The sequence below is a fragment of the Moesziomyces antarcticus genome, assembly GCF_000747765.1.
Source record: "Moesziomyces antarcticus DNA, scaffold: scaffold_v10003, strain JCM 10317, whole genome shotgun sequence".
Taxonomy (NCBI): Eukaryota; Fungi; Basidiomycota; class Ustilaginomycetes; order Ustilaginales; family Ustilaginaceae; genus Moesziomyces; species Moesziomyces antarcticus.
The window spans coordinates 1,037,650-1,057,686 of NW_014639007.1; the positions used below are offsets into that span (position 1 = coordinate 1,037,650).

Genomic DNA, 20,037 nt, shown 5'->3' on the forward strand with positions numbered 1-20,037 from the left:
TTCCGCTCTGCTCTTCTTTCCGAGGCAGCACGCGGTCGCTGGCGAGTGCTTCAATCTCGCTCCCCTCGCCGCTTTCCTTTCTGCAGCAGTCTCGTCTCGTTCACGCTCACGTCCCTCCCCGTTGGCGTGATGACTCTTTTTGCGTTCACGTCTTCAATGTCACATTGTTCTCTCCTCATTCCTCGTTGTGCATCGTGACGTCACTACGATGCGGTTTCAGGAACGTTCCCGAGGTGGAGAAGATTTCAAGGTCCGTAGCAGAGTGACGACTAGAATACAAATGAAGGTATGGCGGCGGTAGTGTTCAGGTGTTGGGTATACCCTACTGGCATCGTTTGCATCCTCGAGGCGAGATTGGACAAGCCCGGCCTTGATCGTTGGCCGAGAGTTCAGACTCAGATGTCGAGCTTCATGAACTTGTCCCTTGCAGCGGACGAGTTTTTGCCCATGATCTCGAGGTAGTTGTACAGGCACGACTGGCGGTTGTCGTCAAAGGTAAACGACGATTCGTGGGCGCAGTAGCACCTGCTCCTGCCGAGGTATGGCGAGATGGCCGACTCCTTGGCCACTTTGGGACAGTGCATGATGGGCGAGTGGAAGTAGCCGACGTTGTCAAAGTAGTGGAACTCCGACTTGTCGAGCAGCAGCGCCGCGCCGATCGAGTGCACGGGTGCATCACCCCAGCGTTCGTAGAAGAAGCCGCCTGCCTGGTCGAGGTGCTTGAAGAAAGAAAGGTAGGCGTCCGAGCGAAAAAAGTCCATGTCGGCGATCTCAAAATTCGACCAGAAGTGGCACTGACGGAGACGATACAAAGGCGACGGAATCGGTCAGTTTCTGCCACATGCTAGCGAGACTAGATGCGGTGGAGCAGCGAACATACCTTGTTGTAGCCGCGGCCGTTGTTTTCGGTGACAAAGCCAAAGAGATTGTTGGGCGCCAGCAGCTCTGCGTTCTTTTCGTACCATTCGCGCACGCGGACCCAGAGGGATGGCACGGTGCCGGGGATCTCGTGCATGGAGAGTACGAATCCGTACTTTTTGTTGTTCTGCTGCATGAACCTGAACGGATCGAAGTCGGTGAGATCGCAGAAGAACTTGACGTTGGGCTCGACTCTCCAGTAGTATTTGTACTTGAGCACCAGTGGATGTCTGAAAAAGTAGCCGGACTGGAACCTGCACATCTGTCGGTACGACTGCGAGCCTCCGTAGGGCATGCCCCTGGACGCGGCCCTGTCCCACGCCTTGCGCGCCCTGACCATGTCGATCTCTGGTGGGATGTCCCACATCTCAGGCGGCACTTGGCCGAACTCGACGCTCGACGACACGGCCCTGGTGATGCGAAGCTTGAAGTTGTCCGAGAACGGCTTGTCGTTGAGGAATACGTAGGGGTAGCGGTGATGCGGCCTGTCGTTGAAGGTGGACTCGAGATGCTGGAGGCTGCTGAGGATCTCGTTGATCTCGCCCTCGCGACACAGCACCACAAACGATGCGTTGGCCTTGGGCATGGATTCGAAGCCGAGGCCTGCCGTCTGGGCAGCTTGCTGAGCATCGTGCAGACTCGCATTGTAGTTCCATGAGGAGCGCAACGTGTCCACCCGCTGCTGATACGAGACGGAAGTATAGCTGGCCAGATAGTGGAGCGAAAGGATCGACACAAACGCCAGGGCGATGTAGCGCAGCGTCAGGTTCATATTGGCGAAGATGCTGCACCCATGTGGCTGTCGCTGAGCAGAGCTGTTCGAGGCAGGCGGTGAGACTTGGCCTCTTGCTGAATTGAGACGAGATCGGTCTAGATGAAGCTCAGTCGAGCATGAAGGTTAAATGTATCGTCGTGGTGACAGCCGGGGTCCGGGGTCCCAGCGTTGTGGTTCTGCGGGTTCGAGTCGCTCATAGAGCCAAGCTGGAAGAACGCGCGCGCGTCGTGCTGCAGGGTTGTGGGCTTTTGCATGGATCCCACTTTGCACCACGCTTGCAACGCTCAGGGTTCAGCCGTTGATGTGCCCCATTGTTGTCTCGGCGTAAAACCGACGCGAGAAGGCAGTTTGGCGACCGGAGACAGGCGGGCCAACCCACGACCCGACTTTCGACAATTTTTGCGGGGAATTCCAATGTTAGGTCGCAAGTCTAAATTCCGCACGGCCGAGAAAGAGCGCAGTGTGTTTGCTCTCGACCGGGTATCGTGGCCTCTGCTCGGCCCGGCCTGAGCGTGCCGCCGCCCCAGTCCCAGGTCGAGGTCCGATTCGGCTCGACCGGCTTCCACCCCGCATCACGGAAGGAATGCCCCGGAACAGCCCCTACTTATACAAGACGCCCCGAACATCGTCGCCAACCCCACATACCATCCTCTTTGCCTTCACGAACGCACGCATATTTTCAACATGTCTCAACGAGTCTCCCAGATCGCTGGCCACCTCTCTGGTCGTAAGTACGCCAAGCAAAGTGCGCGCCCGAGCCTCTTGCAAGCAACGTCGCTGACCTCTTTGTATTCCTTCACAGCCGCCCCTCTGCTCAAGGGCCAGGTCGCTATCGTCACCGGTGCTGGCCAGGGTATCGGAGCCGCCACCGCCAAGCTTTTCGCTAGCCACGGCGCCCACGTCGTTGTCTCGGACCTCGACGCCAAGAAGGCGTCCGATGTTGCCTCCGAGATCGTCAAGGCTGGTGGCTCGGCCATTCCTAACGCCGGCAACGTCATGGACAAGGACTTTGGCGAGCGCGTAGTCAAGGCCGCCGTCGACAAGTGGGGCAAGCTCAACATTATTGTCAACAACGCCGGCTTCACCGCCGACAAGATGGCCCACACCACCGACGACGCCACCTTCCAGCTCATGCTCGACTGCCACATCACCGCCCCCTTCCGCATCATCCGCGCCGCCGCACCCTACTTCCGCATCAAGGACGAGAGCAAGCGCGAGAACATGGCCATCGTCAACGTCTCCTCCACCTCGGGCACCCACGGCAACGTCGGCCAGGTCAACTACTCGGCCGCCAAGGCCGGTGTCCTTGGCCTGACCAAGACCATGTGCAAGGAGTGGGGTCCCTTCGGCGTCCGCGTCAACACCGTTGCTTTCGGCTGGATCAACACGCGTCTCACCCAGGCCAAGGAGGCCGGTGCTTCGATCGAGATCGACGGCAAGAAGATCGCGCTCGGCATCCCCGGCCGACCCGCTGCTGGCAACTCCAAGGAGCAGGCCGTCACCGCCGTCGCCGATATTCCCCTCCGCAGGCCAGGTGAGGTCGAGGAGGCCGCCGCTTCCATCCTCTTCCTCGCCAGCCCGCTCGCCTCGTATGTCTCCGGTCAGACCCTCGAGGTGACCGGTGGCCGCGGCATCTGAGTCTCGTTCGCTCTGTAACTCTTGTCGCTTCTCGCCTCGCAGAAATCAAAAAAGGAATCCCATCTCGCATAGCTTAGTGTGTCGCTTGATTACAGCCATGCCTTGACAGCCGCTAGCTCCTACTGCCGTCGTCGTGGGCATTGCCAGCATAGACTGCCAGCAGGTCTTGCGGCGGGCGATGTTCGAAAATGTCATCTCCGCAGGTGTAACATCCTGAAATTGGGAAAATTCGTGTGGAGCAGTGGGTCCAAATTTTGGCGGGTCGTGAGTATTCAGGGTCAGCCGCACCGAATCCTAGGTTCGCTCCAAAGGGTGATGCCGATCCATGCTTTCTGCTTCGCAACCACCATCGAAAGCGGTAGCGGACTCACTGCCACATCATGACGCCAACAGCAACCAGCGGCGGCGCTGGAGATAACATTGCCACGTTCGACCCATTTGCCAATGTCCGCAGCTTCAAGTACTCGGGCTCCGTCAAGGCGGTCTATCCGCTGAGTCCCAAGCCCAAGATTCCACCGTCGATTCGAAGGCCCAACTACGCTAGGGAAGGGGTGAGGATGTGGCTGGAGTTTTGGTGGCAGGTCAGAATTCCGCTTTTGACCGTAGCCCTGCCTGTGCTCGCTCGTCCACGCCATGCTGACGCCCTGCCTTGGTCCTCCCTCTTTGCTCTCCTCCTACTCGGCCTCGCGCTCGACGCACTCAAACAGTTTCTCGAATCGCGCAACATCAAGGTCAACACCCAAGCTGACCAGGAAGGCGTACGAAAATCTGCCACCGTACGTCTCTCGTCATTGTACTCACACCCTGCCTCGCTACATTTGACGCTGACGCTTTCGTTCCTTCTTGTTATTTTTAGCTCGCTCGCGAGGTACTCGAGATCGCCGCGTCGCACATCAAGCCCGGCATCACCACCGACGAGATCGACAAGGTCGTCTTTGCCGAAGCAATCAAGCGCGACTGCTACCCCAGTCCACTAGGCTACCACGGATATCCCAAGAGCGTGTGCACGTACGTTGCTCTGACCCCGACGAGCTGATCCGCCGGTTAGCTACACATTCTGACCTGCTCACACTCTGCTCGCTGTTTTGGCCTCTCACAGCTCGATCAACGAGGTCATCTGCCACGGCATTCCAGACCAGCGTCCGCTCGAAGATGGCGACATCCTCAACATCGATGTGACGCTCTTCCACAAGGGCTACCACGGCGACCTAAACGCTACCTTCCCCGTCGGCAAGAAGGCCGAGGAGGATGCAGAGTCTATGAAGCTCATCAGGGTCGCGAGGGAATGTCTCGACGCTGCGATCAACATCTGCGGCCCAGGCGTCCCCTATGGCGAGATTGGCCGCGTCATCCAGCCGCTTGCCGAGGCGGAAGGCTGCGCTGTGGTCAAGAACTACACCGGCCACGGCATCTCGAACTGCTTCCACGCCGCACCCACTATCTACCACCACGCCACCAAGAAGAGCTACGGCGTCATGAAGCCCGGCCATATCTTCACCATCGAGCCCATGCTCAACCTCGGTTCCGAGTGGAGGGATCTGTCGTGGCCAGACGACTGGACCGTCGCCACCGTCGACGGTGCTCGTTCGGCCGCCGCAGAGGAGACGCTTCTCATCACCGAGACTGGCGTTGAGATTCTCACTGCCAAGGGCGGACCGAGGCATATCGACACGACAGAGCGACGCAAGCAGCTCGAGGAACAGATCAAGGCGCGCGAGGAGAGGAAGAAGCGCCGCAAGCTTGACAACGGCGGTGCCGATACGCCCGCCTCTGGAGCAGCGACGCCGACGCCTGCGCCAGAAGATGCCAACCCGACGACAACCAGCACGTCCGGGCCAACGACCGAGGCCAAGTGAGTGCTGAGCTGCCCGAGATGTATTTCTAGCTATCGTCGTTTCCGAATACAGCACTGCTTCTGCTTTCGCCATGCACGCCGAGTATGATCGTCAGCGGGAGGGAGGAGCCCTTTTGAACCGCCGTCATTGTTTTGCTCTGGAGTAGCCCTGGCTGGTGAGAAGTCCTCATCGATAGCCGGTCATACCGGTTCGGGTCAATGCAGAATCGGTAGCTCTGCCGAAAAGGACGGGCTTTAGTTCGGCTCGAAAAATCGGCCCTTTAATCAACAGGTGCCCGAATCAGTTTAATCAACTCGACTTCTTACCTTCCTGTGCGACTTTCATCATACCCACCACTCAACAGGGCCCGACATTGGACAGCAGCGTCGAAATATCGAACGATGCTGACGCTGTTCCGAGGAGAGTGCCTGCGCGGTGGTGCTGCCGTGTCGCGCTCCGTGCGTGTGCTCGCACCATTCGGCCAGCCCTCTCAGCACCGCCTTCTCTCCACACCGTCTTCGGATCCAGCAGTCTCTGTCGCCGCCGCAGCCACCGGCAAGACTGTCGAGCTCGATTTCGAGGCATACGTGCCAACTGAAGACCAAGTTGCCAAGCGTCGCACTGCGGTACCTGTCAGCTCCCTGGTCGTCTGCCATGGCCTATTTGGGTCCAAGCAGAATTGGCGTTCCTTGGGCCGAGCCATGTCCACACGCTTCGGTGTTCCTGTCTATGCGCTCGACCTGCGCAACCACGGCACGTCTCCACACATCGACGGTCTCGCATACGCCGACATGGCACAGGACGTGATCTCGTTCATGTCCGCACGCAACCTGAGCAACGTTGGACTCATCGGCCACTCGATGGGCGGCAAGGTGTCCATGAGCGTCGCCCTTCACCCTGATCTTCCTCAAGGAATGCTGCGCAACTTGGTCAGCGTAGACATGTCCGCCAAACGCGGTCCGCTGTCGCCCGAGTTCGAGCGGTACATCGACGCCATGGTGCAGATCCGCGACAAGCCCTGCCGCAGCCGGAGTGAAGCCGACGAGATTCTTCAGCAAACCGAACCCGACCTCGGCGTGCGCCAATTTCTGCTCACGAACCTTACACGCAACCCACCCGGTGCAGAGACATGGAGCTGGAGGATTCCAGTGGATCTGATCCGCGACAACATTGCGCAGATCGGTGACTTTCCCTACAACCCACCCGGCGCGTCGGCCGACAGTATCAAGGGCAGCGAGAATGCGCCACAACGCAGCTGGGACGGCGAGACCTTGTTCATCAAGGGGAACAAGAGCAAGTACGTCAACAGACACAACATCCCCACGAACCTGGCATATTTCCCCACCGCCAAGCTCGTGCACATGGAGACAGGTCACTGGTGCCAGGCCGAGAAACCCAATGAGTTTGTTCAGGTCGTAGAGGACTTCCTCACGGGCAAGACGGACGACGAGACGCAGCAGGCGCTCAAGCCCCGCTCCAAGGCTTGATCTTCGTCGAAAGGAACAATACAAACCACATACAGTCGAGAGACAGGCGCGTGCGAGACGAAAGAGAAACGAATGTCCATTGAAGAGTCAAACGAGCGTGTAGTGGTGGGAGCTCAGAGGGTGCCAGCCACAGAGCTGGAAAGTGGGCGTGTACAAAGCGATGCTGAACCAGCCAGGGCCCGAGGCGTCGAAAGGAAAGATGTTGGTGGCAGAGCGAAGACGAAAGGCGACAAGACCAAGGGGGTTGCGTCGCGACTAGTCGGTAGTCGAGGTGGTGTTGGCTCTGCAGTCGTAGACGACGTCGACGCCGACACCCTTTGTGGACGAGTAGATTCGGTTGGAGATAAAGTCGTCCGGATCCCTGGAGCCGTCGATGCAGTCGTACGATGCGCAGTCGATTGTGGCTGCATCGCTCGTGTCCTTGTTATCGTCGAACCTCGCCTTGACGGGGAAGAGGAACTTCTTGCCGCTCATCGCATCAAAGTTGATGTAGCTCTGCACGGTGTCGGTTGGCTCGGCCTGGAACGTCAGCTCGACCGACTGGCAGCTGTCGCCGTACTTTCCGCATCCTTCGCCCGTGAGGTAGACAGAGCCAATAAAGTCGGCGGGCACGATGATGCTGCCCGGGGGCGAGGGCGTGAATTCGCCCTGCGAGCCCGAAGTCCCCGAGATCTTGGGCCGCACGGTCGAGGGACAGCCCATGAGGGTAAAGCGCAGCTCGTGGCGTCCGTCAGGCTGAGCCTTGTGCGTGAGAGGAGGCGAGGCAGCATCGTAGGCGTCGCTGGGAGTCGAGTTGTCGTACGCCTTGACAACGGGCGTGGCGCTGTCGGTCGAGGCAAGGCTGCTGCCGCCGAGCACGGCGAGAGCAAGCAGCACGCTCGAAACAAGCGATCGAGAGTGCATCTTTGAAAAGTGGTGTGGTAGAGAGGACAAAGTGAACAGGTCCAAGATTAGCGACAAGCTGGACCAGAGGTTGATGATGGATGTGAGGATGGAGTGATAGAGCAGATGCTACGAAAGTGTGAGGGCCTAACGACCGACCTCAGACTACTCTGTAGCCGCTCACGCCAGAGAAAGGTCTGATGAAGCACCGCCATGGAGCAGACTGAGCATCAGCCTCAGTACGCCGACGCGGTGTCGGCTGCAGGCGCATCATTGAAAGAAGCGTGCTCGCACTAGCGTCAAGAGCTGCAGCATCACTCAGCTTCTGTCTCACTCCTAGGCAGAGGTGAGGCGTGACGCTGTGGGCAGCCTGCGAGCGGAGGGGCCACGAGATTTGATGGTGCCGGCGACATTCCTCTCGCTTCGGCTGGGTGCTCGACGCGCATGCTCGCCTCACGTCAAATCGCAGATCCGTGCATGGATCGACAGAACCTCGCCGACGTGTCCCTCGTACCCTCGGACCGCTTCCCCTCGTGCGCCACTCATGCGCCTCTCCTCGCCAATCCAACAAGGCTAAGAAAGGCAATGCACCCCAACCAAGCCGGCGGAATCCCCGCTGTTTCTTGCGGTGGTACCAGTCACCTTCGGCGCTTTGGTCACGCATGTCAGTTTTCGCCGGACTTCCACAGACTCGTGCATCGCCCCGCAGATGCGAGCGGTGCTAGGCTGGCTTTGCGTGCAACCACCGCGCACATTGACGTTGGTACCAGCACTCCTCGTCGGCGCTAATGCAGGCTGCTGGCGATCCATCACCTCGGGTCGAGACACGTCGAAAAGTCACCGTGATCCCCGCATCCCTCAAGACGCCGACATCCGGTTGCTTCGGCACGCATTTCTGACGTCTGGGTTCGATGATAGCGGCTCTGCTCTGGCCTCGCCTTCATTGCTGACGAGAAGTCGAACAAGTATGCTGCAAGATGCGGCTGCTTCCGCGCTGTCACTGCAGAGGCTGTGATGGGCATGGATGTGGACGCTAGGGCAAGGCCTAGGGCAAGGCAGGGTCTTCGAGGCCATGCCTGCCTTTTGGATGCAAGGGGTTGTTTGGCGCGAGAGCAAAGCCAGGTCAATGCCGCAAAAAAATCATTGAATTTGTTAGACCCTCGGACTCCCACTCTCCCACTTTTTGGAAAACTCGGGGCAATTTTCTACCCCACACACGCAACCCCGGACAAGAGACCGAGCTCCACACGGCGGTCAGATCATCACGAATCTCTGCGCTCGTATTGCTCCTTCTCGCATAGCCACTTCAAATACCCTGCTGTGACGAGCTCTCTCAAGACTCGGGGCCACAATGTCTGCGAACGGGGCAACTAGATCGACCATACGCGCTGTCGACGTGTTTGGCCAGCACGTCGTGCAGCAGCTGCAGAGCTTTCGCTCGCGCTTCTCTGGCGGAGCATCGATACCGCCGCTGTTCGTGGCCATGCAAGGCCCACAAGGATCTGGGAAGACCACAGTGACTCGCGCTCTCATTCAGTACCTCAACTCGTCCGGGCTCAATGTCGGTATCCTTTCGACTGACGACCTCTACCACACGCACGGAAACCTGCATCGCGTTGCACAGGAGAATCCCACCAACCCGCTCCTCTCCGGCCGCGGCCAGCCCGGCACGCATGACACCGAACTAGGCGCAGACCTGCTAGACCGAATCTATACGATCAATAGCAAGACCCCGCAGAAGGTCAAGCTGCCCGTATTCGACAAGAGCCTGTTCAACGGCGAGGGCGACCGTGTGCCAGTCTCGGACGCGAGTCCAGCGCTGCACTCCCGACTCGACGTCTTCATCCTCGAAGGATGGAGCATGGGATTCTCAACCATCTCTGCTGCAGAAGTCGAGAGGAAAAGGATCGCCAGCCCGCCAGACTCGCCTCTGAGCAGGTATGATGTCGAGGCCCTACACCAAATCAACGAGAACCTCAAGGCGTACCGCCAATGGTACGAGCACTTCAGCGTGTTCTTGCAAATACAGCCGACCGATTTGAATAATGTCTACATCTGGCGCACCCAGCAGGAGCATGCCATGAAGGCAGCCAACGGTGGCCGCGGCATGTCCGACGACGGTGTCAAGGCGTAAGTGGACAGTTCTAGCGAAGTCGACCCCCTTTCGAGCCTCGCTGACTCGTGCTTCTCATCCAATCGCGGACAGGTTTGTGGACAGGTACATGCCCGGATACTACCTTTTCCTGGATACGATCCGGGAGAACGAACAGTGGAAGGGCAGAAGCAAGACCATCACCATCGATCTCGACCGCACCTGCGTTGCCGCAGAAGACTGGTAACAGCCGCGGGCACGCAATTCATGTGTACACGGTCTGTTCTCCCGCGCTGCTGTTCGAGATCTATTGCAGATGCTTATTCTGTGCGGAGGCGGAAAACGAGCAAGAGGTTGCCTGCTGGCATCTGGATGCGTTGCGCCAATGCATAGCCGTGCGTGTGTGCGAGCGGGATGACCTCGCTCTGCAGGTCGCGCAGGCCGAAGTCTGGGTTCCTGCTTCGGATCTCCTTGTCAAATGCCTCGTTACCGGGCGAAGTGAAGGTGCCGTTCTCGTTGAATGCGCCGTAGATGGCGATCCACCCGTGCTGGCGCGAGAGGAGGTTGCGGTAGCCCTGCTGCGTGACGTAGCCCACGCGCGGGTCGAGGTGGCTGAACAGGCTTTCGGTCACCGCCCACGGTGCGACATGTGTAAGGTTGCACACGATCAAACCGTCGAAGAGTCCATCCTCAGAGCTCGAAGACGAGGCCTCGCCAGAAATGTTGTGCGCGAGCGTCAGCCAGTCGTTCTGATCGAGTAGGTCGAGTGCCTCGGCTTTGGAGACGTTGGGCAACCCGGAGGCGCGCTCGTCGATCTGTGAGCGAAGGTACCCATCAGCCTCGCTGGGGTGAAATTGGAAGTCGGGATAGCGCGAGGCGATGGCGTGAATCTGATGGCCGAACCCGGATGCAACCTCGAGCACCGCCGGCTTGCGTGAGGCACCCGGGCCGGTGGAAAGGAGCGGTGCAAGCGCCTCGGCGATGGGCTGAGAGTTGCGCTCCGCCGAGCCTGGCTGCGACCATGCCGAGCGGTACTTGCCGTCAGCCTCTGATACCGCTGCGTCTGTCATTGTCAGTGTATTCGAGGACCTGATTGAGAAGAAGTTGAGGCTTCGTGCAGGTGCCCTCGTCATAGCTTCAGAAAGCCCGGAACTCGGCTCTCGGACCCTCGGCTGGCTGTTAGACCGGCGCCTCAGAAGACATGTTCGGCGCGCGTGAGTTGGCAGCGGACACGTGATGCAGATGAGCGCCAGACGCGAATTTCTCTCACCTCTCAGGGGCTTCGGGTTTCAGTTGCAGGAAACGAGGGAAAAGTGTTTGTGGACCCTGAGGGACGCACGGCCAGCCGAGGGCCGCCTGACGACGGGTTCAATGCCGGCTGGATGCTGTTCAGTAGCCACACACGATGACGGAGCGGCCCGCCTTCCGTCCCGAGAGTGGCGGCTCAAACAATGGGCGGCTCAAACGATAGGCGCTGCTAGCCGCCTCCTTGCGGTCCCGTCATGGTTGTACAATGCCATCTCACACGATCGTGATCCGGAAAGTGAACCTCTACAACTTCGAAGATAAGCTCTCGAACCATCTCGCCCGTCTTTCATTACCGGATGGTCTCAACAAAGTGTTTTGCTATTGCTGCTCGAGAAGGCTTTATCGAAGAAGACGCCGTGGTTCGAAGCTAGGTATGGCGCTACTTTGAGGCGCAATTTAGCCTTCTTTGCTGGCTCTCTAGCAGTGTCTGTGAAGCCCAAAATGCAATGAAGCGCCCTCGACGCCATGCATGATTGCCAGACTAGAGGGTCTTACCGATACAGTACCGACGTATCGAGGCGAGAGAGGCGGGAAGGAAAAAGCGATGTGGGCGAGCCGAGGTTCCCACGGTGGTGGCTACGGAACCACGCTCGATCGCGGGAAGGCGGTTGAACAACTCGGCTACGGCACCTACTTGGCACGTCAGGTACGCCCATCAACGTGCCTTTGGAGCCCGTCTTGCCTTGCTATCGGGTCTTAGACGGGCCCGCCTAGCACCAGTCTTCCATCTGAAACAGCTGACCAGTTGGTGGCTGGAAGAATCAACTGACACGGGTCGAGCATTATCATGTCTAATCATGGCAACGCGTGAACATGGGCGGCTTCCCAAACCCAAGTCATGAGCAGAGATGCGCATCTGGTTGCATCTCGGAGGGATGACTATGAGCTCATCACATCCGCATGCTTCTGGATCGGGGAGGGCGAAGAGCGCCGGCGATTGCGAGCGGCGGGGTTCCAGCCGGCTGACATGGCCTCGCCAAACATCGTAGCGATCGAGGCTTCGACTGAGCCTAGACACGAAGGCCTTGGGTTGCGTTTGAAGCGACGTGCTGCCCTGTTGATACGGTTACGGTACTTTTCATTTTTCATTTTTCATTTTTCCTTTGCTCGTTCAGGCAGGTGGCGGGCAGGCGCAACCTGCTGTTTTGGGAAGGTGGGCCAAAGAGCGCGTGTCCAACAGTGGACGAGAGCCTTCAAACTGCATCGCTGCAGCATCGCGCAGCACAGCCGAGGCAAAAACGCCGAGCGAGCTGCAGCTGCTCCACTCTGCCGAAGCGTCAAACGCTGCCACTCCTTCTTCCCTCGCAATGTTCACCCGGCCCTGCCTCGCTGCCGAGCGGTAAGCGCTAGGGATCATGTTGAGGCGATGCACCATGTACAGCGTGCACTGACGGTGTGCAGTGCCGTATCTTCCGAACGCTCGGCAAGCCGTAGCGCCTGCGAGTAACAGTAACCCGAGGGAGTTTGGTCGGTAAGATGCATCGTGAGCCAGGGCGCCCTGCAGCTCAAGGCTGTCGGACATCGAATGCATCACCTGAACACGGATGATGGCGACCGAACCTCCCCTGTTCGAGTGAGTGAGCAGATGGTCGCCGAACCACTTGCCATGCTTGGCGGAGTTCAGAAGTTGCTTCTTCAAACCGTGGACAGCCCCAGCAACTCCATCCACCTCCTCCCTGCCGTAAACAAGAGTCCTCACTTAGACTCGTCCATCCACTGCATTCAAGCAGCCTCCGCAGCCCTTCGTCCCGACTTGCATCGGTCGATGAGACATCCCACTGGTCTTGCACTAGCCTCAAGCTTCAACGCCGTACTTGGTCAACTGCATACACCTTCTTACCTGTCTTCCAACTCCGACTGCTGCTTTCCCCTCGCAAAACAACCCGGTCATCGCTGCTTCCTTGCCATCTCGCACCATCTCGCGGATCAGCTTACAGCTTGGCCGGCATTGCCATCGTGTGACGACCTTCTGTCGATCTGCCCTTCACATAGGCTTGCTCGCCCCCCACAAACCTAGATCGGGTCCGATCCTCTGGATCAGCTGAGCACCTGCTCGATTCAACAAGAGCCGCCACCGTCACCTTTCCGTATTCCTACACTTACCTCTTATCCCCATCATCTCCACCAACCAGTGTCCGAGGCCACCTCTGGATCTTCACCTTACGCCTGTGCGCATATCTCAACAATCTCTCGGACGACCATAGTCGATCTTTTCCAGCGCCATCCGATCAGTATCGCATCGACTCAGTTCCAAATGCCGTCCTAAACATACGTACCACACCCTACACCTATCTGTTCCTTGAGCTTGCGCAACAACACCGCTTCAGTCGCGCATCGAACCAACAACTACGGGAAGCTCGCTCACCGAGACGCGGTCTCACACAGACTCGCCATGGCTTCCACGTCTCACGAGGAGCAGCTCCTCTACCAATCCAAACACCGAAGGAGGGGATGGGTGATTGTGAGCGAGGATGGCACAGAGATGGAACGACCCACCAGCTTTGACCCACGCCGAAGTGCTGCTGCGTGGAACAAAGGTCAAGGTCCCTCTCAAGCGTCCATCCCCTCGCGAGCTTCTTCTTTGGCGCCTCCTTCGTCTCCCACCACCGCCGCGCCATCGCTTCCACAGAATGTCCCGACAGATGCCCAGCCAGCCTCTGGACAGTCAATCGAGAAGCGTCCTCCACCACTGACGCGTCGCTCATCGTCTACGAGTGACCATGACAGAAACGCATCCAGTGGCTCGACGGAGCTTGATGCAAAGGCAGAATCGTCAAGCTCTGGACGACGTCGCCCATCACCGCCTTTGCTTGTACCACCAAAGCAGACCTACCGAAAGATTCCTTCTGGGAGGGCTCTGCCTCCTTCCGCCTTCACAGATCATCAAAAACTCCTTGCTGGCGCAGCACGACCACAACGTTCAGCTGCAGTCGACCCATCGTCTTCTTCGACCTCGTCCAGCTCCTCTCCAACATCGTCAGCAGTGTCTAGCCAGCCTCGACCTCCAGTGATGAAAGCCAACCTTGGACTTCGTAATGATCTGGCCATTCTTGCTGCAAGGCGACGGACTGCCCATAGCTCTGGCTCGTCCAGCGCTGCCACGAGCAAGTACACGCCCGATCAGACTGCTTCCTCCTCGTCACCGGCCAGCTCAGTCGCCTCTACCTCAGCGGCGTATCAGCACAATGCCAAAGGGAAACAGCCTGCGACGAGCCCTCTGCGCAACGACGAGGAAGAGTTTTTCAGCAGCGGAGCAGAGCACAATCCGGCCATTGTCGTGCGCCCGCCATCTTTGCCCTGGTCCGGCACTCAACTGAACAGCTCAGGACAGCCTTCGCTGCTCTTCTCACCTGGTCCACTCCCGCCACTCAGCGAGAAGTCGGCTGCATCTGACGTGGACGATGTGCTCTCTTCAACGTCCGAAAACCTGACGGACAGCGAAGGCACAGCAGGCAGCGGCGCCAGACCAGGAAAAAGGAGGGACAGCTTGCGTATCGAGCTGCCTCCACCTCCGGCCCAGTTCAAAGACAGGTATCCCTCGATCATGGTTGACTCCACCCACGCCAGCGATTCCGAGGCCAGTGGAACGAGCACCGGCGCTCAGCGCAGAAGGCGCCGACGCAGCACCGCGTCCACCCAGCTGCCGGGCGTCGACGCTGAAGACGATGACGAAGAGTTCGCGGACGACGACTCCAGCTGGCCATCCACACCATCCACGACACCGCTCGAAAACTACTTTGCTGCCGCAAACCAGCGCACGAAACCATCGCGCAAGGCTTTCCAGACCACCAAAGAAATCATCGCTCCCGATCCTGGCCTCGGCATGGGCCGGCCGATGGTGGTCGTCACCAGCCCAAGCACTGCTTCCGAGGTCTCCTCTGATCGTCGATCCAGCTCTGGTTCTGGCTCCAACTCGGAGCGAGCCATGTCGTCTTCACCACCCGCCGCACCCATCGTGCCTCCAGTACCCATGCTTTCCAAAATCGAAGAGCATCCGGTCCAGAAGGTGGCGCCGGATGCAGGTCCGTCGGCCGCACCAGCGCCGCGAAGATCGCTGTCGTTCGAGCTACCGGTCGCGCGCATGACCCGCTCCTCTGCAGATCTGGTCTCTGGAGCCGCTGCTGTGCGGTCTCCCTCTCGCGCCATGGCTTTTCTGGCCAAGATCAGCCCCAACAGAATCTCGAATCGCAGCAGCACAGATCTAACTTCTCCAGTGCGCTCGGAGGACACTGCCGATCCTGCCACCGGTCAAACCTCGGAAGGCCAGCAACGCGCCTCGATGGAGCCACGACGATCTGTAGAACTGCGACCGATCTTGCTGAATGCCGCGACGCGACCTAAACCTCGACCGCTCTCCAGCGATGAAGGGCCCCGTCGACCTACGCCGACCACATCGGTTGCACCTGCTCAAGCCGTGCAACAGCGAAGGCAGTCCTCCGGACGTGTTCCGATTCGACCAAATGTCGTGCCGTATCACTCCCGACGAAGCTCGGAGCTGTCGGACGCCTCTTCCAACAACTCTCCGATGCTTCACAACCGCGGGTCGTTCGATAAGGATCCAGTCGACCCCGCATACAGCCCCATGTCTCAGAACACAACGCTCACGATGCCATCGCCGGCTCTCAGCACAGACCAGAAGCCGTTTTCGTATCATTCCTCGGGAGCCGAAAGGTCCTCGGGTGATTCCTTCGAGCCACGTCTCGCCTCTGCCAGAGCATCGCAAGATCAGGCTGCAGCTTCGGCCATCTCGCTGGCCCGTGCCAACAAGGCTGAGCGCCGCGCGTCTTCTCAGGGAGAGACGGAGGCTCGACCTTCCGCCATCCGCCTACTCGTGGACTCCCAGAAGGGCAGAATGTCGAGAGACAACGACTCGATCGCCGAGTGGATCTCGGTGTCGGTCAACGATCTTCCTTTGTCCGACCAAGGGCATTCGTATGGTAACGGCGGTACGGGCGAATTCTCGAACGAGCAGCAGAAAGCTGGCAAGAGGGTCCTCAAGAACAAGCCTTGGAAGCTTGGCCGTTTTGCAGCATCTGAAGTTGTGCTGCCCACAAAGGTCGCCTCTTCCAGTGCCGCGGCTCCGTCAGCGAAGACTTCCGTGGAGGTGAAGCGGAGGTCGGTGTCGCTTCTGAAGCGCGCGTCTTCGGCGCAGGTGAACGAAACGGCGCGAAAGGACACTGGAAATGCTCCCGTAGCGGCCAAAGGACCGTTACCGCTTATGCGCAATCTGGGCTTCACAACTGCCAACCGCAACGTGGTGCTGCAGAATCTCTGTGCGGAGCGCTCGATTTCCGCCTTGGCCGCCAGCACGGTCTACATCGCAGGATGCGGGCGAATCGACGTTCCCGCGCCTCAAGCCGTGCCAGCCACCAAGCAGAAGCCCAAGGCCAAGCCTGCGGCCACAGCAGCCAAGCGAGCGATTCCGTCGTCGGTCGAGCCAATGCCTTTGCCGGCCACCAAAGCCCAAGATCCGCCCAAGGCACCACCTGCGCGTGCAGAACCTGCGCAAGAAGCCTACCTGAATGTAAAAGAAGGTCGACATGTCGGGTACAGCCTCAGCGGCGCTGGTGCTGGTACGGTCAAGTCGATGGTCCCCGAACTCGGTGACTGGTCGGGGTCATCTGGCCACCACAGTGGGCCCGATGAAGACGAGGACCACGTCAAGCCTTTCCGTGACTACGAAGACGAAGGCTCTGATCTGTTCGATTCGGATGCGGAATCATCAGAGTCCGAGGGCGAAGAGACCTACGACGAGGAGTACGACGCCGAAGTGCCCGTGCGATTCGGTCAGCGCTTCAGCGCCGCCAACAAAGCAACACCAGAGGTCGTCTCGCCGACGAGATCAGCGACGGCACGGAGCGAGTCTACACAGCATCAGGGAGCTGACCAGCCTATTGCGGACGCTGGCATCGACAAGGTGACAGTGTCACCGAGCCTCGAAAGGCTAGCACCTGGCAAGGTCGTGCTGCGCGGGGCCGAGATGCGCCTCTGCGTCAAGGACGCAGATGCCAAGTCTGCAGCCCCGGGGATTCAACATTACTGGAAAGCGCTCCAGGTGCAGAAGGCCACGGGCGCAACAGGGAACGAGGGTCAGCAGCTGCGCAAACAGCCGTCAAGTCGCGCGATGAAGCTGGAGCAGGAGGTGGCTCTGGGCATCTTCGCGGGCTTTGTGGGCAACCGGAGTCCAAAACGCCAGGCTCAGAGATCTTCGTCGAGCGACTCTGGCACGAGCGATGCTTCTGCACAGATTTCTGGCGGCAAGGAGCTGCTCATCTCGAAGATGGACCACGGCACCTTTTCCGTCCGAGCCCTCCCTGGGGCGATTGTGAACCGACACGAGCAGGTGCTGGAAGTCGTCTGCCACTCGACGGCTCCGAAGACAAAGGTCGAGTTGGCGTTCCCGTCTTCGCTGCTCTCAAGCGCTGAATTTGCTCACGGTCGATCCAGATCAGGCCGCTCCGAAGGTTCGCAGGCCTCGCTGGGAGACAAAGAGAGCACGAAGCAGCGCTTGACGATCCACATGCAGCGACAGGGAGGTCGCGGCTTTGCAGCTACCTTCCAGACGCAAGAGGGGCAGCACTGGACCTGGCATGCCAGCAAGCTGGAGGCATCCGTGCTGTCCCGCCCGCAAGATGGCCGCACCAAGCCTTTGCTCGCCGTGCTGGACAACTATGATCTGAGCCTGCGCACCATGCTAGAGCACGAGACGGTCGAGCTCGCCACATACTCGACCGAGTCGCAGGTGCGTAACGCGCTCGGCATGTTCCGGCCGCGAACGAAGTCTGGGCCAAAGCCGATGCCAGAAGACGTTTCACAGGTGGGACCTGTCGTGCCGCCTCCGGCCCAGGTGCTGCCGCTTGCTGTGGCGCACAGAGGATTCGTAAGCCCGATGGGAAGGGCCGAGGTGCCGATTCCACGACGAGGCATTCGAGGTGGCCCGCTGTTACGGCCGCAGCCGCACGCCGCGGGCAGCGCAGCACGCCACCACGGACTGTGGCAGAACCAGCGCGCGGCCATCTCGACCGAGGCCGTGGTGCAGGTGCACAACAATGCAGTCAACAACGCACGCGCTTCGCTGCAGCTCGAAGAGCGACCCAGGCTGGTTCACGCGCCAACGGACAACGCGGAGCGTCTGCAAGCCTGGCGGACGGCAGCCGCTGGTCAGCAGGATGCAATCACGGCCGGCGACAAGATGATGGGCGAGCTCACATTCTCGTCGCACGCGGCGGTGGTGAATCGGGACCTGGTGGTGCTCACGCTGTTCGCGGTGCTCGGCATGGCTGAGCCTTGATCCTCAATCGCAAAGAAGGTGGTCGGTCCGAGCTCGGCTTTGCCCAGCTTGCAGCACTTTCCCACGCTGTACCGCAGGCCACTGTCGTCTTAAAGCTATCCCTTCCCGAGTAGTCACACCTCTCTGCCTTGTCTCATCCGAGCAGTTGTCATGTGAATGTCATTACTTTCGAGGCACGTGGAGGATCAGACAATGCGGCACACTGGACGAGACAGCAATCAATGTATCAAGTTGAAGGAGCACGTGTGCTCGAGTCCGAGATGTCGTTGATAGCACAAGCGAATAAGGTTGGGCGCGAGGGACAACAATGGACCTTGGCCTCGGGAAGGGGGAGCGAGATCGAAGCTGAGGAGAGTAGAGGGAAGGTAAGGAGACAGAATGGGACCGGCGGACACATGGGAGAGGGTCCAGATTCCTTCGCGAGGCGCACTTCCGCCAGGTGTCAACTCGCCTTACCCTCTGCAGAGAACCACGGCGGAAGTCCCGAACCTTTGGGCCCAGTACTGTAAGCGCGTTTTATTGAGTGGCAAGAAGGGATGTCGGGTCCCGCCCGTGGCCCTGCTCTGATACGTCGACTACAACACACAGAGCTGCTCGGACCCTCAAAGGTGTGCGTTTCCAGAGCCTTCGCAAGGATGGAACGGGGAGCAACGACGCGCACCAGTCCAGAGATACAGGTCCAGAGCGCGTCTGCAAGTGTCGGAGTAATTCGTCTCTGGCTCCCGCCCCGAGACTGAGCGCCCCTTCCCCCGCCACCCTCACCGCGCCGGTCTCTCACAAACACTGCAGTCGCTTGGACTGTACCTGTATCACTGCGTGTCAACCGCAAAAGCTGCGCTCTGGCTTTGCGGAAACTGCTTCTGCAGTGGCGGCGAGCCTTTCCGCCCTGGAAGCTTGGATGCGTGCAGCGGAAAAATTGGCTCGACGTGCATAAACCACGCGCAGCCGAAGCTTGGCCCGCCAGGCTCAACCCCCTCCTCCCTTTCGCCGCTGAGATGGGTATCAACCCGAGTTGGCCGCAGATTCGGCCGTCCCGCGGGCGCCTTCGCGGCAGCTTCACAGGCTGGTGCCCAACTTGGCGACAACCGAGTATCGGATCACTGCCATCCATGGTCAAATCATGCTCAACATGCCGTCTTGAATGACTTGGCGGGCTTGACCAAGTACAGTAGGCGCAACGCAGCACCGCAGCTCGGCGGCGTGCTCACGCGATGTATTGCGAGCATTTGTAATCCGCTATTCCGACGGCCTTTTGAAGCCCTCCTGCTCAGCACGCTGCTCCTCCGAGAGCTGCCGACCGATCACTTTGCGCTCCCAGCTTTGCACACAGACTCAAGCTCAAAAGTCAACGTTAGACTTGCAGGCGGACCTGTTGAAGCTGTGATCTCATACTGGGCAGCCAAGTTCACTCCGTAGTCGGAGATGCCGAGGACGACTTGATCAAATCGCAAGGCTGGTGCAGAGCTTTCGGAACCTCTTCCGCAGGGGGGCCTGCAGTTTCGATCATTCGTCCTGCCTCGGAAATGGGAGGCTCGCGGGCCGCAGCAGATTCCTTTTTTAATTTAATTTTTCTTCTGCGCAAACCATTGCCGTAGTCAATTGAAGTTGAGCGGCATGAAATCGTCACGCCCTGAAGAGCGACTGCGACCGACGGTCGCGGCGCTGGCGCTTTTGCTCTCTCCCCATCCAACTCGACGGCCCTCGTCGGTCTCAGCTTGGCGGCTGAGTGTGGGCTCGGTCGCTCGCTCTCTACGCTTACGCCTGCTGAGCCAGCCTAGGTGCACCACATCGTCCGCACCACCACATTGTTA

At 59.2% G+C, this 20,037-nt stretch overlaps 8 protein-coding genes across 8 annotated transcripts, besides 6 other annotated features; 5 read left to right on the top strand and 3 right to left on the bottom strand.

Annotated features, from left to right (window-relative positions):
* Nucleotides 1–395: 395 nt before the first annotated feature.
* Nucleotides 396–1,690, bottom strand: PAN0_003d1878 (glycosyltransferase family 15 protein; the record flags this gene model as incomplete). The annotated part of the gene is made up of 2 exons (XM_014802835.1): nucleotides 396–794; nucleotides 881–1,690. 2 exons carry the CDS (start codon nucleotides 1,688–1,690, stop codon nucleotides 396–398), a joined length of 1,209 nt encoding a protein of 402 aa, XP_014658321.1.
* Nucleotides 1,691–2,377: 687 nt separating this feature from the next.
* On the top strand, nucleotides 2,378–3,331 carry PAN0_003c1879 (NAD P-binding protein; the record flags this gene model as incomplete). The annotated part of the gene is made up of 2 exons (XM_014802836.1): nucleotides 2,378–2,420; nucleotides 2,496–3,331. The coding sequence occupies 2 exons, from the start codon at nucleotides 2,378–2,380 to the stop codon at nucleotides 3,329–3,331; spliced, it is 879 nt and encodes a 292-aa protein (XP_014658322.1).
* Nucleotides 3,332–3,711: 380 nt separating this feature from the next.
* Nucleotides 3,712–4,107: a sequence feature (In-frame stop codon was detected at splice-junction site;~methionine aminopeptidase).
* An 80-nt stretch (nucleotides 4,108–4,187) lies between these two features.
* Nucleotides 4,188–4,339: a sequence feature (In-frame stop codon was detected at splice-junction site;~methionine aminopeptidase).
* Nucleotides 4,340–4,430: 91 nt separating this feature from the next.
* Nucleotides 4,431–5,183: a sequence feature (In-frame stop codon was detected at splice-junction site;~methionine aminopeptidase).
* A 55-nt stretch (nucleotides 5,184–5,238) lies between these two features.
* Nucleotides 5,239–5,276: a sequence feature (In-frame stop codon was detected at splice-junction site;~methionine aminopeptidase).
* A 56-nt stretch (nucleotides 5,277–5,332) lies between these two features.
* Nucleotides 5,333–5,423: a sequence feature (In-frame stop codon was detected at splice-junction site;~methionine aminopeptidase).
* A 107-nt stretch (nucleotides 5,424–5,530) lies between these two features.
* Nucleotides 5,531–6,653: a sequence feature (In-frame stop codon was detected at splice-junction site;~methionine aminopeptidase).
* A 255-nt stretch (nucleotides 6,654–6,908) lies between these two features.
* PAN0_003d1881 (uncharacterized protein) lies at nucleotides 6,909–7,556 on the bottom strand (the record flags this gene model as incomplete). The annotated part of the gene is made up of 1 exon (XM_014802837.1): nucleotides 6,909–7,556. The coding sequence occupies one exon, from the start codon at nucleotides 7,554–7,556 to the stop codon at nucleotides 6,909–6,911; it is 648 nt and encodes a 215-aa protein (XP_014658323.1).
* A 1,330-nt stretch (nucleotides 7,557–8,886) lies between these two features.
* Nucleotides 8,887–9,874, top strand: PAN0_003c1882 (p-loop containing nucleoside triphosphate hydrolase protein; the record flags this gene model as incomplete). The annotated part of the gene is made up of 2 exons (XM_014802838.1): nucleotides 8,887–9,665; nucleotides 9,742–9,874. 2 exons carry the CDS (start codon nucleotides 8,887–8,889, stop codon nucleotides 9,872–9,874), a joined length of 912 nt encoding a protein of 303 aa, XP_014658324.1.
* Nucleotides 9,875–9,947: 73 nt separating this feature from the next.
* On the bottom strand, nucleotides 9,948–10,697 carry PAN0_003d1883 (s-adenosyl-L-methionine-dependent methyltransferase; the record flags this gene model as incomplete). Its single annotated transcript, XM_014802839.1, has 1 exon — nucleotides 9,948–10,697. The coding sequence occupies one exon, from the start codon at nucleotides 10,695–10,697 to the stop codon at nucleotides 9,948–9,950; it is 750 nt and encodes a 249-aa protein (XP_014658325.1).
* A 707-nt stretch (nucleotides 10,698–11,404) lies between these two features.
* On the top strand, nucleotides 11,405–12,382 carry PAN0_003c1884 (uncharacterized protein; the record flags this gene model as incomplete). Its single annotated transcript, XM_014802840.1, has 3 exons — nucleotides 11,405–11,581; nucleotides 12,051–12,274; nucleotides 12,337–12,382. The coding sequence occupies 3 exons, from the start codon at nucleotides 11,405–11,407 to the stop codon at nucleotides 12,380–12,382; spliced, it is 447 nt and encodes a 148-aa protein (XP_014658326.1).
* Nucleotides 12,383–13,327: 945 nt separating this feature from the next.
* On the top strand, nucleotides 13,328–18,226 carry PAN0_003c1885 (uncharacterized protein; the record flags this gene model as incomplete). The annotated part of the gene is made up of 1 exon (XM_014802841.1): nucleotides 13,328–18,226. One exon carries the CDS (start codon nucleotides 13,328–13,330, stop codon nucleotides 18,224–18,226), a length of 4,899 nt encoding a protein of 1,632 aa, XP_014658327.1.
* Nucleotides 18,227–18,447: 221 nt separating this feature from the next.
* Nucleotides 18,448–19,642, top strand: PAN0_003c1886 (uncharacterized protein; the record flags this gene model as incomplete). Its single annotated transcript, XM_014802842.1, has 3 exons — nucleotides 18,448–18,731; nucleotides 18,815–18,914; nucleotides 19,016–19,642. The coding sequence occupies 3 exons, from the start codon at nucleotides 18,448–18,450 to the stop codon at nucleotides 19,640–19,642; spliced, it is 1,011 nt and encodes a 336-aa protein (XP_014658328.1).
* Nucleotides 19,643–20,037: the final 395 nt, after the last annotated feature.